The sequence below is a fragment of the Sphaeramia orbicularis genome, chromosome 7 (genome assembly GCF_902148855.1).
Source record: "Sphaeramia orbicularis chromosome 7, fSphaOr1.1, whole genome shotgun sequence".
Taxonomy (NCBI): domain Eukaryota; kingdom Metazoa; phylum Chordata; class Actinopteri; order Kurtiformes; family Apogonidae; genus Sphaeramia; species Sphaeramia orbicularis.
Genome location: NC_043963.1, coordinates 33,103,564 through 33,119,171, shown reverse-complemented (window position 1 = coordinate 33,119,171; position 15,608 = coordinate 33,103,564). Strand labels below are relative to the sequence as shown.

The 15,608-nt window shown below is 40.7% G+C and overlaps 2 protein-coding genes across 2 annotated transcripts in view; both read right to left on the bottom strand.

Annotated features, from left to right (window-relative positions):
- Nucleotides 1–717: 717 nt before the first annotated feature.
- wnt5a (wingless-type MMTV integration site family, member 5a) lies at nucleotides 718–12,088 on the bottom strand. The gene is made up of 5 exons (XM_030139776.1): nucleotides 11,041–12,088; nucleotides 8,006–8,154; nucleotides 5,645–5,892; nucleotides 1,944–2,236; nucleotides 718–1,363 (listed from the first exon to the last, which is right to left on the bottom strand). Exons 2-5 carry the CDS (start codon nucleotides 8,140–8,142, stop codon nucleotides 905–907), a joined length of 1,137 nt encoding a protein of 378 aa, XP_029995636.1. The 5' UTR covers nucleotides 8,143–8,154; nucleotides 11,041–12,088; the 3' UTR covers nucleotides 718–904.
- Nucleotides 12,089–13,944: 1,856 nt separating this feature from the next.
- Nucleotides 13,945–15,608, bottom strand: part of LOC115422054 (ERC protein 2) — a 175,402-nt gene continuing 173,738 nt past the window's right edge. Inside the window, exon 20 of the mRNA XM_030138098.1 lies at nucleotides 13,945–15,331. The gene's annotated coding sequence lies outside the window, so the exon portion shown is untranslated. The remainder of the gene's footprint in view (nucleotides 15,332–15,608) is intronic.

Below are 15,608 nucleotides of genomic sequence, written 5' to 3'. Positions count from 1 at the left end.
TTTAAGTATTGTAAAATAATGTTAGATGGATAATCTGTATTAATATGGAAAAGAATGTAGGCTATAATATTGATATATTAACTGAAGATGCACTGTAGTTAAAAAAAAACAAAAACAATCAAACAGACATGTATAGACAGATTTTAGCCTCTGTTTAAAAGTGCATAATGGTTGAGGGCTTGTTGCAGCACCTGGGGAACGCTAAGGCTTCTGGGACAGTTTAATAAATGGCCCAATCCCCTAAACAGCCCTCTTATTGTAACCCATTGTACTCCAAGAACTCATATGTACCAACAGTGTTCCTTACTCAACATGTGGTAAGAGGAGACAAGTTAACTTGGGGATGTGAGGATGTGAAGGCTGGTTTGGGACTGGGCCCATGAAAACACATCCATACTTTACTGCACACAGGCATTCTCTCCTCAGTACAGTCAGTCTCCACCAACAAACCAGGACCTCATAGTCAACTATGTCACAAATATCAGAAATGGGAATCACAGTCCAATTTTGCAATCAGTGTGGCCCATCTGAGAAGAAAACCTATATTTTACCAAATTTAAAAAAAAAAAAAAAAAAAAGGATGAAGGGAAGATTTTCGGACAGTTTTTAGGCACTTGATGGGGTTAAAAATTGGCTGGTGACGACTGAGCCAAAATAAAACATAACAATCTCAAAATAAATATTTCACGATACTCTCAGTTTCTGAAGACATAAGTTTTTGTTTTTTTAAAAAAGAGTCAGTCTTTTTGCAAAGGCATAATTGTTTAACTCTATAAATATAATTTATATAGTTTCTTTCTTCCATTCTTTCTCTGTGTTCAACTTCTTTGCTCCTCAGCTCACGAACACACACAGATGTATGCCCATCGTCTGCAAGAAATCGCACAAGTTAAGGCTCCTCTTCTCACTTACAGACGAATTGGTCTACGATTTTGGTGCAGCGCTTGCACTTGACGTAGCAGCACCAGTGGAACTTGCAGTGGCAGCGCTCCACTATCTGGGCCTTGTATTGGTCGTAACCACGGCCGCAGCACATTAGCTCACACCCATCCATGCCCTCTGAGGTCTTGTTGCAAAGGCGCCCTACGGTGCCGAGGGAGCCAGTGCTTTGGTTCTTCAGGCAGTAGTCTGGACTGGACTCCAGGTACACCAGGTCGTGGTTTGTGGGGGCATTGAACTTGCTGTGCAACTGCACCAGCTTCCCACGCGAGTTGAGCTTCATGGCAGCAGCACTATCATACTTCTCCTTCAGTGCATCACCCACCTTGCGAAAGTCAGCCAGCTGCAGCCAGCAGGTCTTCAGGCTACATGAACCTGACACACCGTGGCATTTACAGGACACATGAGCCAGGTCTGACACCGTCTATCACAAGGGAGAAGATGTACTCAATTAAAAGCAAATCAAGAAGCTGTAAAAACATTAAAACTTATGTGGCGACCTGCAGAATAATGACACAAGCGAATGGTGCATGCTTCGTATTACTAATTTGTTCTGTCTGCATAAATATTAACACAATGTTCTCATGATCTCATAAGAACAATGATCATATCCATGTCTCCAACTGTGAACTGAAAACATTGTCCATTCATTTGTCCTTCTTGAAAGCACAGCCTGGCAACAGATATCTGGCATAACGTCTTCTTTAAGGTGGTTTCAAGATGTTTGGAAAGAGCAGAAACCCCCAAGCTGCCTTCACTGATTCCATCTCCCAACAGATCAAAGCCTCAGGAGAGGAAAGCAGACAGAGCTGTTACACAGATGATCAGCCCAGATTCATCTGATTGACCTGGATTGTCTCACTTCCAACTCGTCTTGCTCTTTCTAGGTTCTGCACTTTGTATCTCCCTACTTTGTTCTTATCTGATGACAACTAAAGCTTGTTTTTTTTTTTTTTTACATGAACGCTCTATTTCTGTGTGCATATAACCTCAGTTTGTCTTACCCTTCTCCCGGCCTCATTATTGTGTAGATTCATCAGCAGCCGAGCGCTCTCATACGAGCCTTTGGGGTAGCTTTTCTCCCTCTCACGTGCGTCCACGAACTCCTTGGAGAACCTGTAGCCGTAGTTCAGGTTGTCGCCACAGCCGCCCCACAGCCAGTCTCGGGGCAGGTCTTTGGGCCGAGCTGCACGACTGCACCCACAGCTGGAAAGCTCCCCTTCTCTGCACGCACGACTCACTGCGTTGACCACCCCAGCTGCGCTGATAGCGTAAGTGAAAGCCGTTTCTCGACTGCCTGCGGAGACACAAACAAGATCATCATGTCACATTTGACAACAAATGAGAGACCAAATTAGACATGTCAGAATTCTATTTTATCACTTGGCTTATCCGAACGCCGTGTTCGTTTTTAGGTTATCTGTGTATGTTTACTCTATACTGTGTCAATGTCATTTTGCTTCAAGAATTTGTGCAGTGCTATGAGATGTGATGTCATATGACAGCATTCACCATACACTTAAGATTACAGAGCACTTCAGCCAAGTGCTGCAGGCTCCTCATCACCAACATGCTCAACAGTGGAGTCTGGTTTGCTGTTGTTGGGATTCAGCCAGAGAGAAGACAGCGCCCTCCAGTGACTGATATCCTATGTAACAAACAGCTGCCATTTCACCCAAATTAAAAGTGACAACAGCTCTTTCACTTTATCTGTCATAACTGACTGATTCTGGAGCCACTACTCATTGAATTTCACTGTTACTCCCCTCAACATTTCCTCTATAGGGACAAGAGGCAGTAAGACAAAACAAGAAAAAGATATTTGTAAGCAGTTTTCGCTGTCACCAAATGTTCTAGCCATTACCACCACTTTACAAAGCCACAGTCTACAAGAGAAAGCCGAGATGAGGAGATAAGCAAGTAAAGAAGAAACAGCCGGCCAAACTATGAGAATGTGTGTTGACATTAAAGAGGGGCGCCATTAGAAAATAAAAATGCACAGCGCGTATACCTGCTGGGCCAAACCTTAAGAGAGCATGATATAATGACAATAACAGATGGACAGAGAAAGAGAGATGAGGGAAGAAAAAAAAGCAGACAGCAATAGATATAAGTCAAGAAAAAGACATTAAAAGAAAAAAAGCCAAATGGAAAAGGAGACAGATGCACATTCTTCATCACAATAAAACAGTGATAAAAACGGACAATAGCTGAAAAAAAAAAAAATATATATAGATAAAAAAATCCTTATTGGAAAGTCTGCAAGAAACCCAGGTGGGATAGTCTGGCAGGAGCAGAGGTGATCATAGAGATAGGATTTATTAGTCTAGTACAAATTTTAATCCAGCCCCAGGATATTGGCATAATAGTGGACCTGTAAAGAGATAAACTGTCATCTCCCACACAGCAGCCTCCCTTCATCCTGGAGCTCTGAGCACCAGGGCCTTTCCTTTCTCCTGTCACCCACTCTAAACTATCCAAGGTGGGCTGGAGAGAGAGGGACCCCCACCTCCCCGGACCACAGCCTTAAACCTCCAGCAACGCCCAACGCTAGCAGACAGACGGACAGCTTGACAGGCTTTAAGACCGACATATATAAAGGGAAGAGCGCTCTTACTTGGCCCGGTAGAGGGGGAAGAGGAATAGGAGAATGGCTGCTGATGAGTTTTGTATGAAGACTGATCTGTGGAGAGTCAGTGCCAGAGCCATGGGGTAGAAACATGGACAGTCAGAGTGGGCTCACAAAGAAACACTCATGTATTTGTGCATGTACTGTTGTGTAGAGCTCAAAAAACAGCCCACTGTAAGGTCCAATTACAGAAAGTAAAAAAAAATACACATCTGCATTAATCTATAGTGACACAGCCACACAGATAGTTTGAGTGTATTCCCAACTTTTGAGCTGTTTCCCATGATTGAAAACACAATCAACGGAATTTTAACTGTGCTGCTCACAGTGCTGAAATATTACATTTAGATTCATATTCACCAGCAACCTCTTTGTCTGTCTGGATAATCCGCAGACCTCAATGTGATCAGTTTTCAGTGGAACTACTCTCTGTTTAGGAGGTAATTCTAATGAAAACTGTTGACAGTGTGTCTGTAGATCATCCAAAGTAATGAAGGCACCATTTCAGGAAAAGACAGGCTGCTTGCAGTTTTTTTAATGTTATTTTTAATGCTGTACACACCACAAATGAAATTCCCTTAACTATTTCTTCCATTCATTTGAGGTGGAAGTTGTATTGTTACTTGTTGTTTCTTTATTTGATTGAACCACATATTAACATGACCAACAACATCTTTTTTTACAAATGTTACAAGGCAAGTTTGAAAGATCCGACCACTCCAAATTCTAACCGCTTTCCAAGCTACTCAAATGCTGCAATACTGATGTATTACATGAACTGTTTTTAATGTAGTTGGCGTGTCCTGATTAATAAATGCTAATGGTGAAAAGTAAACCACCCACTTTACAAACTATCCCTGTGCAGTGGAGAAAATGAAAATAAAAATTGTTAAGCGATAGTCTCTAAGAGCAGCATCTGTATTTAAGAGGGGACTGTAAAGCTCTGGAACCTTCTGAGAACCCTGCATGTACGTGCACACATATAGACAAGGACGGCAATCTGTGACACGGTGATATATTAGTGTATACACTCAGTGCACTCCCATTGCTTGTAAATACAGGGCAGCTCCAGTCCAGCTACACAGACTGTGTATGTGTTAGTGCTGGATGTGTGTTCGATCGTCTCCCATTCATCAGGGGAAAAGCAGATTCTCCACTTCCCTTCTGCTCCATGTCGGGAGCTGGTTTAAAAGGCCAAAGCCACATGTGCTTCATCCAGCAACCTCACCCACCAACTATTCCCTCCACACAGCTGCTGAGAATCAGCAGCCTCATACATTTCACTGTCTCCCTCGCACACTCTCACATAAACACACAAACAAGAGGAATGGCAGCTCAAAGGGAGGGAGCACGAAGACCGAGGAATGCCTTGAACAGCAAGTAAATATCAGGACATCTGTATTAATGACCTGTGTGCCTCTTCATGTTCCCTTTCCCATGATTAAAACAATGTGTCACTTAATATATCATATATAAAAGAAATTAAAAACTGTTTTAACTCAAAGGGGAATCATTTAGGACTATGACACTTTAGGTGAAGGCGATAGCTTTGGTGTTAAGTTAAGTAAAGCTTGTATTATTGGGCAATTACAGTAGTGGAAAAAGTTTTCAGACACCCTTAAAAATTGTATACAATCTAAAATTTTATCATGAAATATGTCCCCCCAACAGCACCATCAGACAGATACAGACAAATGTAAATGGTGTCATTGTTTATTGTTAACAAGTAAAAGTAGACATTCTTGAGAGTTTCATCATGTCATGTCGTGGGTGCGTTACATTATCTTGGTGAAACATCCAATTTAGACCTCTACGGAACAGAGCATGTGCAGATGAGACAATGTGGAGACTGGCACAATACTCGGCAGAGTTCAGTGGCTTAGGAGTGATTTTTAATGTAATATATCCCAAATGCACAGGGTGTCCAAAAACCTTTTTTACACCACTGCATATCTACACTTTCTGAGATCCATATATTTGGAAGATGTCCCCAGAAGAATAGATGTTTCTGTGGTAACAACTACTGAGGATTGAAGAATAAAAACATACATTTATAACATGTAACATATATCCTACCTATTTGCATGACCCGTCCAAAAACAGAGGAGTTGTCCACGGTGCTGCAGTTCCAGCGCCGATGTCTGAACTGGTACTGGCACTCTCTGATGCCTGTTTTGGCGCCTTCACCGATGTACTGCATGTGGTCCTGGTAGAGCTGGCAGAGCTTCTTCTGGCCCTGTGACAAGCCCACCAGCTGGCTGCACAGAGGCTGAGCACCAATGATGTAGGCCTCTGGGATCAGCAAAGGGTTCATGGCTAAAGACCTGGATGAGACAAGAGGACACATAATATGGTTGTTTTCACTCATGTGCCATTACGACCCATATGTACATGTTTTCATGCCAAATACACACAATCAGCAGCTGATTTCACTTGATTAGTTTCTCGTTATTCCTCCAGTGAATGAAATTACATTCATCAGTGAAACAAACTGCTATTATTTACTGGAATAAGTAGATGCCTACACCCTTTTGTGTCTTAATGGCAGTGATCTGAAAAGTCATGTACAATTAAAGGCCAAACACATGCAGTTAAAAAGAAAAAGATCAAACCAGGACAAGGAAAATGAAATGAAAGGAAAAGCAGTGCGAACAAAAGCATGGATTAAGAAGAAGAAATATCTTTAAGCAGTGATTCCCCAACTTTTTAACTTGTGGTCATCTCATTTTTGAACCATGCTTACTCTTTTCAAATCATATCACTTTTATGTATTAAATTAAAGGGCAAAAAATGTCCAAGAATTTTTAAGACAAAACCAAAGTATCAGAATCACCAGAATAAACAGTTAAGCATAATTTTTCCAAACTTACGCCTCATATAATTTTTCTTTCATCCTTTTCTCGATACTCCTTATAGTGTTCTTGGCACATGTTTGGGAAAAACAGTCTTACACTGTGGTTATTAACAAAGACTATACATTTAGACCTGCTGAGTATTTAGAAGCATTTCCTTACAGTAACACAGTGTATTGAGGGGCAATTCAGAGCCATATCTTTGGAAACATGATCTGATTTCTGCTGAGTGAGCATACCTATTTAATTTGGCATTTCAGAAAAAAAGACAGAGGTATAAAATGGATTAAAAAGCAAAGAAACAGGGACAAACACAGTTGAAACACACAGAGAGGAGCACTAGTATGAGCATCTGGTTCCAGGCCACAGGACAATTAGAGCAGCCCATCCCTGAGCCCCAAGAGAGAGACAATTAGCCCCCAGTGTAACCTGATCGACTGGGGAAACTCAGCAGCAAGGGAACGCAGACTGAATACACACAACACATACTCAGAAATGCACACACAAGAAAAAAAACAACACACACACATTCTGTTTGTATGCTTAGACACACACGCAGATGCAGACAGCCACTCCGTCTCACACACACGCAGTCCTGCTGCTCCGACACTAAATCATTTACACCTGTGTGTCCTCTCCAAGAGGAAACTGAAAGACTTAAACAGTTTGTGCTTCAAACCGAGCTTTCCAAAGGGCCTGTGGTAATGTGCAAGTCCTTAGCCGGGTCTGTAATCCCACTAATTATTTGACCTTTAGCGGAGTCACTCACTGAATGGAGCCCAACAAAACATTTTATCGATACAAAGCCTCTTTGAATCGATTCCTCACATGATTATTTTCATATAACTTGGTCTTCACCACATGATGTCACTGCTGCCACTAAATCCACAATTAGACCCAAACACAGAAACAACCACAGGGTGTAAAGACTTGTGATTGCTTTAAGTGGTGCTATGGTGAGGGTTTTTTTTTTTTTTTTTTTTTGCGTATCAGACGTGCTCTGTGTTTAAGAGCACTACACACAAGTATAGACATTCCTCCTAATAGCACCAAGACTCACAAACTGTGTACAATATTCACACACATACACACCAAGTTCATATTTGCACATATTTGAATGCCAACTCATAAACCACAGTATACTATGTTTTCTATAATATTCATAATTTTGGTTTGGCAAAATGTAAAGAAAGAATATAAGGGCAGAAAAAGGTCTTCCTGAAAAGTGTGCTACAGTCAGCATGTTGTATTACTTCATATATGGTGCAACTGGAGCTGAGTAGGTTCACTTTGCAAACACGCACATACAGTATGCACACACACTTATGGCTGTAACTGACTCCTAAACTAAGCTGAAGACAAATATATATGCTAAACAAAATGTTTGGGTTAAAACAATATTATCCTTAATCTCAGCCACAGGTCCACAATTTATATATGTAGTGACTCATCTATGAGTGAAAAGAAACTGAAGCAAGCTGGAAATATTTATATAGAAAAATAAACAGACACAAAAGCACCCTATGCACAAATTAAGACACGCACACATACATACTGCACATATGGAGAGTAAATGAATGCATACCACCATGAGTTGGCCTCCACCACCACCTGCATGAGAAGTGTGAGGATCGTGAGGGCAAAGACACAATGTCTGGAGTCCAACACACCGCCCAAAAGCCAGCAAACCGGCCGACACACACAGCTCAGTCCCAGGTTCATGCTGCTGCTGATCTGAAGGGAGGACAAAGAAAAGGATGCATGTTAGTCTGCCTGCCGGCCATGCACATTGGACTTGACTTAGAATGGACTATTCATGATGCAGAAAAATACCGGAAGCTGTGTGAAACTGAAAAAGGAGCCTGAATGTATCTACACAAACTGTACATAGAAAACATCACCAAGTGAGTGTATGCGTTTGTGATGAGAGTCGTGGGGCTGTCAGAGCTACAGAGCAGTCGTTTGGCAACAGGTCTGAGTGTGAATCACATAAGACTGAGAGACGTGCAGCCGGAGGAAGACACAATGACCAGGAAACCCCAGTAAGACACATTCCTGACCGTCCACTTTACTCAGAGAACGAGAGAGGACGGAGAAAGGCCCAGTCAGAGAAAACACACACAGTTACAAAGACAGACAGCCTTCATCACCTAGAAATATGACAATAAATAGACTAATGACGAATTGACCATGTGTTCTTAAGATGATTCAGTCATTTACTAGATTACTGTTATTAATTTTGAAGTGTAAGTAAGTTCAATTTTAAATACTAGTAATACTTTTTCCAGCATCTTAAACCAACAGAAAATCCTTACATAGAATTTAATAAGTTAATATGTTTGATTTTCATCTTCTCAGTTATAATTTGAAAATACACAAATTGAATTCTTAGTTTTGTTTAATTATGTAAAAAATAAAATTATGCTAATTTTCTTTTCCTTTTTTAAAGAAATGCTTAGGTTGGAATATCATTAATTGTATTATATACATTTCAACTGGACTTAAATATAAAATCAATGACATCGAGGAGTTTAATGCTATAACCGGGTGGCATAATACTAAATATTTAATTTGACGAAGAATGACAATTTCAGTGTTTAATTATATTCAATCAAATGTTCAATATTTATTTACTGAATGCTAATCAGGATGTATTCAGTGCATTATAAGAATGTAAATAAAATACAAGACAGTTTAAAAAAAAAAAAAAGAAAAAAGAAAAGAGAAAAAAAAGCCACGTCAGCGAAAAAATGGACTGTGACTTGATTTTTTACCAGGCAACGTTTTGCTTTTAACTAAAAGTACAAGGAATTAATGACAAAAAAATTATGTGCGTGCCTTTGGTGGTGTAGTTTGGCTGCTATGGAGGCAGAAAATTAGTTAAAATAATTACCTAAATGTGTGCGTTAGAGCGACGTGCCAGGCCTCCTGTTGGGCTGTGTGTGAATTTTGGGACTCCGTGGAGCTCTAATTTGTCACGCTGCGTTATTTTCCAGGGTTGAGTCGTGGAGACCTGGGCCTGCCTAATACTCATTAAAGACCAGGCCAAGTTCACCATCACTCAACCAGCGCCAGCGCGCACGTACACACACACACACACACACACACACACACACACACACACACACACACACACAATGGCATGTGCTTTCAGTTTAGGTACTGTATTTAATATTTGATGGGGTTGCGTTCACGTACAGTTTTTCCACATACAAGCATAAATTACAGCATCTAACTGGCGATATTACGCGCGTCATGAGGATTTGGAAATTTATTTAAATTTTAGGATAAATTCGACTTTTTATTATTCTTTTTAATTATTTACACTACAGGACAGTGGATCTGGATTGACACCACGGTCAGGTCCAGGTCCAGGTTTCAGACCGGATCCACTTCTCCATTAATTGTTGTGGAGCCACAGGTGCGTACAATTATCGGACATTTGATCACAATCTGCGGGTCTGAGCCAATCAGACAAGAGAACAGTAACCTACACATTAACCTACAAAACACAGAAATGTGACCCTCTTCTGTCCATCAGCATTGTGCATATTTAAAAAGCCTACTTCTCTCTCTCTTTTTTTTCTCCCACTCTATAAAATGTGCATTAGGCCCGTTGAATCATAGCTGCGTAAAATCCTGCGCACCACGACCCCTTGGAACGACGTGAAAAAGCAATTTGGATTTACCGGATAATTGATCATTACCAAAGGAACATGTTTCTGTAAAAGCTGAATTAAACGGAGCATATTTGAGGTGAAAATATTAAAAATAATTTAGTTAAAATGATTTGACACATCGGACAGTGCGACACATCTACATACACCAGTTTGTATAATTCCTAAAAGAGAAAGAAAATACACCGATTTTTAAAAATTTAATTTTTAATAAATCACTAGTTTTTTTTTGTTTTTTTTTTTAATCATTGCGGTATTTTGGGGCCTCTGTCAAACTATCTCACATTAAGAGAATACACTGAATGTAGACATATTTTAATAAGTTTAGAAGCTAAATTCTGATGCGTTTTTACGCATTAGGATGCTTTCCGTACAGGAACTTTACTCGACACTGGGAGTTTGCGCTGTGATGCGCAAAACCGTCTTTAAGTACATAATTAAAAATCAAAAATGCTGAATTTTTCTGATTCCCTGAACTGCAAGGTGAATTATTTAACCACTTTAATATTATTCTAATTTAATAGCGCGGGATGATGTGCGTTTATGCCTGCTTGTCCTGAGGAATAAAAAAAAAAAAACCAGGAGAGGGAGCCAGGTACAAGGATTTGATGATGAAGGGGACCAGCACAAAGAAGTTAGTCTGACTTAAAAGGGTTTGTGTTAACAATGAAAAAGGAAAGCAGACTATGAGGAAGTTGTATATTAATTTATAACAAATAACTGAGCATGCTTTAAGTGTATTTTATTAATTTAACCATTTGGAAGCTGATATTCGGTGCAATGGGAGTAACTTGTTTCACACATCACATCTGTCAAGACCTTTTGCCATCATCTAGAACCAGCAGGCCTATGAGTGCATTCAGGTCTGAGTAAAAACACTTATTCCACTCTCTCAGACAGGTTGTGATTGGATGAAATCAGATGTCAGTCGTAGGTTACTCACCGGGGAGCACAGCCCGTTAGAGGTATATTCCACTTTCTGGAGACGATATCAAACCAGTAATCCCAGTGCAGGCCAGGTGGATTTAAGTTTCCTTTTCCGCTGTGGTGAAGACAAATCTTGTCGTTTTATCCCGATCTCTTACAGGGGGGTGAAAGTGCTTGGTCGAGTGTGAAGAAAATTAAATGCTAAGACTTGTTCAGGTTTGGTGTTTTGGTGAACACGGACGCCAACAATCAGTAATCATGCGCTCCGTGCGCAAAAAAAACAGCTTAAAGAACTGGTACAAGACAGCAGGGAATGTGAAAATGTCCACAGAGACAGCGGGGATCGATCAGTGTCTTTTATCGGATCAGTGCGTGACTTTGTGGAGACTATGTCAAAGGAAAAGCATCTACACAAACCCAAACCCACAGTGCCACTGGCGGAACCGTCGCGTGCACTTTGTAGATCTCTTTAGATGGACATAGGCCTTCTTTGTGCCTCCTATTTAAAGTAAAAAAAAAAAAAAAAAAAACTGTTCCAGATTATATTTAAGACTACGTCAAATCGTCAACAAGTCAAATCTTGTTATGAACATTAAATCCAGCGGCTTTACTCGCTCAGGTCATAGCGCATTTACCTGCGGACAGATCCACACGGTGATCCTCGCCACAAACGACTTGTCAATTTACCTTCCATTCTGCGCAGAAGAGACTGTGACAACTCCTCAACGAGACTTAAAAAATATTCACATGCAAAAAAGTAAATCATCCGCCTCGCAGTAAAAAAGGAAAAAACAAAAACAGATGCAACAATTTATCGGCTCCAGACAGTATGCTCCAAAAAAACTTTCCGCGCGGACTATCTCCAAACAGTGCGGCTTTGGCGAGTGCGCGCGGTGCCAGGGGGAGGAAAAGAGCACAGCGCGTGAACAACAGCGGCTCTGCTGAGGTCGGAGTCTGTCGTCCTCCCACACCGTATGTGTGTCCGTGTGTGTTGAAGTGCAGAAAAGTATCACCGACTATCCCTCCCTCTCGCCGTTTCCCTCTCTCTCACCTGCTTCAGTCGCCTCCCCTCACAAACTAGTAAACTGCAGCATGGATGCGCGAGGCAAAAAAAACCTTCAAACTGCGCATGCGCTTCTCATTTCTCCTGAAATTCCTTTTTTTTCATCTTCTAGTCCCTAACTTTCAGGAACCGAGGAATTTGAGTGTAGGTGAAATTGTGAAGAGAGAGAGAGAGAAAGAGAGAGAGAGAGAGAGGCGGAACAGGCTGTAACAAAACAAGCGTCTCTATTACCTAAAATAAACTTATAAAGCACCCGAGGCTATTACCCTATCCATACCACAGCAGAGTTAGGATTTTCACTGGCAGCAGATCAGGTTACCTCTCGGTAAAATCAAGACAAGCAGGTCCATATCGTATGCTTATACAGGCTGCTCTCATCACCTGCAGGCCTGTGAGCATTACAGCCATTAAGGTAATTATTATTTTATGGTACATTATCTCAAAACATGCTGCAAGAATCCATAGGCTTACAGTTCCATATTTCTCAGTGAACTCTATGATGAGGGCCACAGGTCAAAGTGTTTAATAGTTTCACTTGTGTCACTGTAGATTTCTTAGTGTACGCACACACACTGAAGCACACACACACTGAAACACACTGAAGACATTCAAGGGTTGAAAGACAGACAGTGTTAGACAGAATTTCACATGGATTGAGGAAATAGACAGAATAACAGTTGGTCAAAGTAAAACAATGCTAAAATTAATGGAAGGGGACATTAACCTGAATATCTGGCCGCATGCCCAACTAAAAACTTGCCTCAGGTGATATACAAAGAGAAATAAAAGGGGAAAAAATGATTTCACAGTCCTTATTGTTACACTGATTTGGTTGAAACTCCAGTGAAGTGCACTTAATGCTATAAAGAAAAAGTCTGCAATTGAAAACAATCACAAAAACTAGATGAGCAATAAACACAGTGGAGTCTGTCTGCCAAAAAAGTTTAAAGATTACCCATAATGCTTCATTCAAGGGTTGAAAGACAGACAGTGTTAGACAGAATTTTATATGGATGGAGGAAATAGACAGAATAACAGTTTGTCAAAGAAGTAAAACAATGCTAAAATTAATGGAAGGGGGCATTAACCTGAATATCTGGCTGTATGCCCAAATAAAGGCTTGCCTCAGGTGATACAGGGAAGAGAAATAAAAGAGAAAAAAATGATTTCACAGTCCTTATTATTACACTGATTTTGTTTTAACTCCAGTGAAGTGCAGTTAACGCCATAAAGGAAAAGTCTGCAATTGAAAACAATCACAAAAACTAGATGAGCAATAAACACAGTGGAGCCCGTCTGCCAAAAAAGTTTAAAGATTACCCATAATGCTTTTGTTTGCGTCACTATTTGTCAGAATAGTTGTCAGATGTTGCCCGATGTGAATACCTCCTGCAGGAATGAAACTCTTTTTCTGACTGAAAACCTGTGGTAGAAATGAGAATGAAGTGCCAGAAAACGTAGCAGCAGTTCGGTTCACGGCTAATGTTACCGTGCTGGATGCTAGAGAGGCTGTGACTGTGTTAGAGCGCACTTAAAACATGCTCAACCACATTTCTGATCCCAATCCTCCCTCACCATGCCTCGGTACCCCCCCTCCCTCTCTCCCCGTTCCCTTAGGAAGAAAACTGGGCAACATCTGGCTGAGTTTATGAGAGAGAAAGAGAGAGAGAATTGGTAGACCATGAAAACTGGGAAGAATTCTTTCTTGGGCAGTGCAAGAGTCTATTGTTGTAGTTGCCATTAGCAGCGGTGAAATTTTAATCTTGTGAAAATACCCATTGTTGCGCTCAAATTTACCAATAATACAGCCGATGTCAGTGTTCACATTATTGTCTTTTGATAAAACACATGTTACAGTTCTAGTGAAAACAAGTTTTATTCAAACAACAGAAACAAGCTGACCATTGCAGAAACACTGTGGAACAAGTCAAGGGTGAATAGTGTTACCCTCAAACTTTCACAGTCATCACAATCATGAGAGCTGCATGAAACCACACACACACACATGCACACACACACACACACGCACACACACACTGTACAAAAACTGTACATATTAGGTAAGGGCTTAATGGAGACATTGTTATACTGCTGAATGAAAACACAAAACTGTACATTATCACCACCTCAGCTTTCAGTACAGTGATAAAAGTAATAACAGTGCTTTGAAATGCAAGTCACTTCATTATAAACAGAGTAGTCACTCAGATTCACAGGATCAATAAATAGACAGTAAAATAATACATCACTCGTCAGAAAAGTAAGTCACACACAGCTGTTACAACTCCAAAAAAAAAAAAAAAAAGAAGAGTGGCACTCAAAACTGTTTCGGATGTAGAAAACCAAACAGAACATGATATTGGTTCATTAAACAAACACACAGCAGGCTAAAAGAACACAAGGAGAAATGTATAAACACACTGTTCTTACAGTAAGCTGCTTGATTTGAGGTCAGCTGTGTTCCCTTCCTTGTTAATTAAGGTCCTGATTTTAGAGAAGGTGAAAGCTGATCCTCAAACTGTTTTTTGTGGGGCATCTTCAAGCCCAGATTTGTAATTTCTTTGCAATCCTTCAGAAGGAAGTGGCAGATAGGCAAACAAATGAGCAATAGGGTGGTTTACGGGGTAGTCTCGGATCACGCAGGATTCCGACGCAGATCCGTTTCAGTAATTTGTTTCACTGGACGGGGACATCTCCTTTGGCACGGTACATTGAGAAGGTCTCTGTGGATTGTGGATTTTGAGGTCCATGTTGTGACATTTACAAAAGTCCAGTATTTAGCTGAAGAAGTAAACACGCTCATGCCGTGATAAAACCAGTCTCGGATTGGCATGGGTTTACGGCGACTTCCACTGGCTCAGCTTAGCCACACTTGTAGTCAACAGTGGTAAAATGATTGTTGGTTAATGTGAAGCCAGAACTCTGAAAAATGAATCCAGCTCCAAGTCTATTAAAAACAGCAAAGGGAAATGAAGGCAGTGGACCGCTTGCCAGTACCTTGAAGCTGTGGACAGATGACTGATGCTCTTGTGAAGGACATTTATCCAAAATGTTCCTAGGGTCTTCAGTCAGCCACAGCTTTTGTCTTACTGAATTCATGTGATGCTGAATTGTGCGTCCACAACATTCTGTAAAGGTATGTCCTGGAGTGTGTGTCTGTACGTTTACATATGGGTTTCGGCAGTATGGCGGGCTGAGTGTGTATTCTTGCAGTTGAATCTCTTGTACCTGGCTCTCCTGGTATCTGTGAAAAGAAGCAGAAAGGAAAAGCATTAGTGTGAAAGAATGAAAAACAAATGCTAAAACCACACCAGGATATGAAGATGCATCATTGAGCCAAGCATTTTAATTTGTTTTTAATTTCCTCAGTCGTTTCCTAAAAGCATTACGTCATACGGATACATTGTGTGGTTATGGAGAACGACAACTCAGACACTCAGCTCCAGTGTTGATGTTTTGGTTTTTCTGTAGCTATAGCTTGACCATTTTGTTCCTCCCGCTGTCTGGCCACTTTCCAGAGC

Excerpts from the sequence above, each read along its gene's own strand:
- wnt5a (XM_030139776.1), bottom strand. The coding sequence starts at position 8,142 with ATGAACCTGGGACTGAGCTGTGTGTGTCGGCCGGTTTGCTGGCTTTTG. Across the intron at positions 2,237-5,644 it reads TGGACGGGTCATGCAAATAG|GCAGTCGAGAAACGGCTTTC; the intron begins GTAGGATATATG and ends GTGTCTCCGCAG. Across the intron at positions 1,364-1,943 it reads ATAATGAGGCCGGGAGAAGG|ACGGTGTCAGACCTGGCTCA; the intron begins GTAAGACAAACT and ends CCCTTGTGATAG.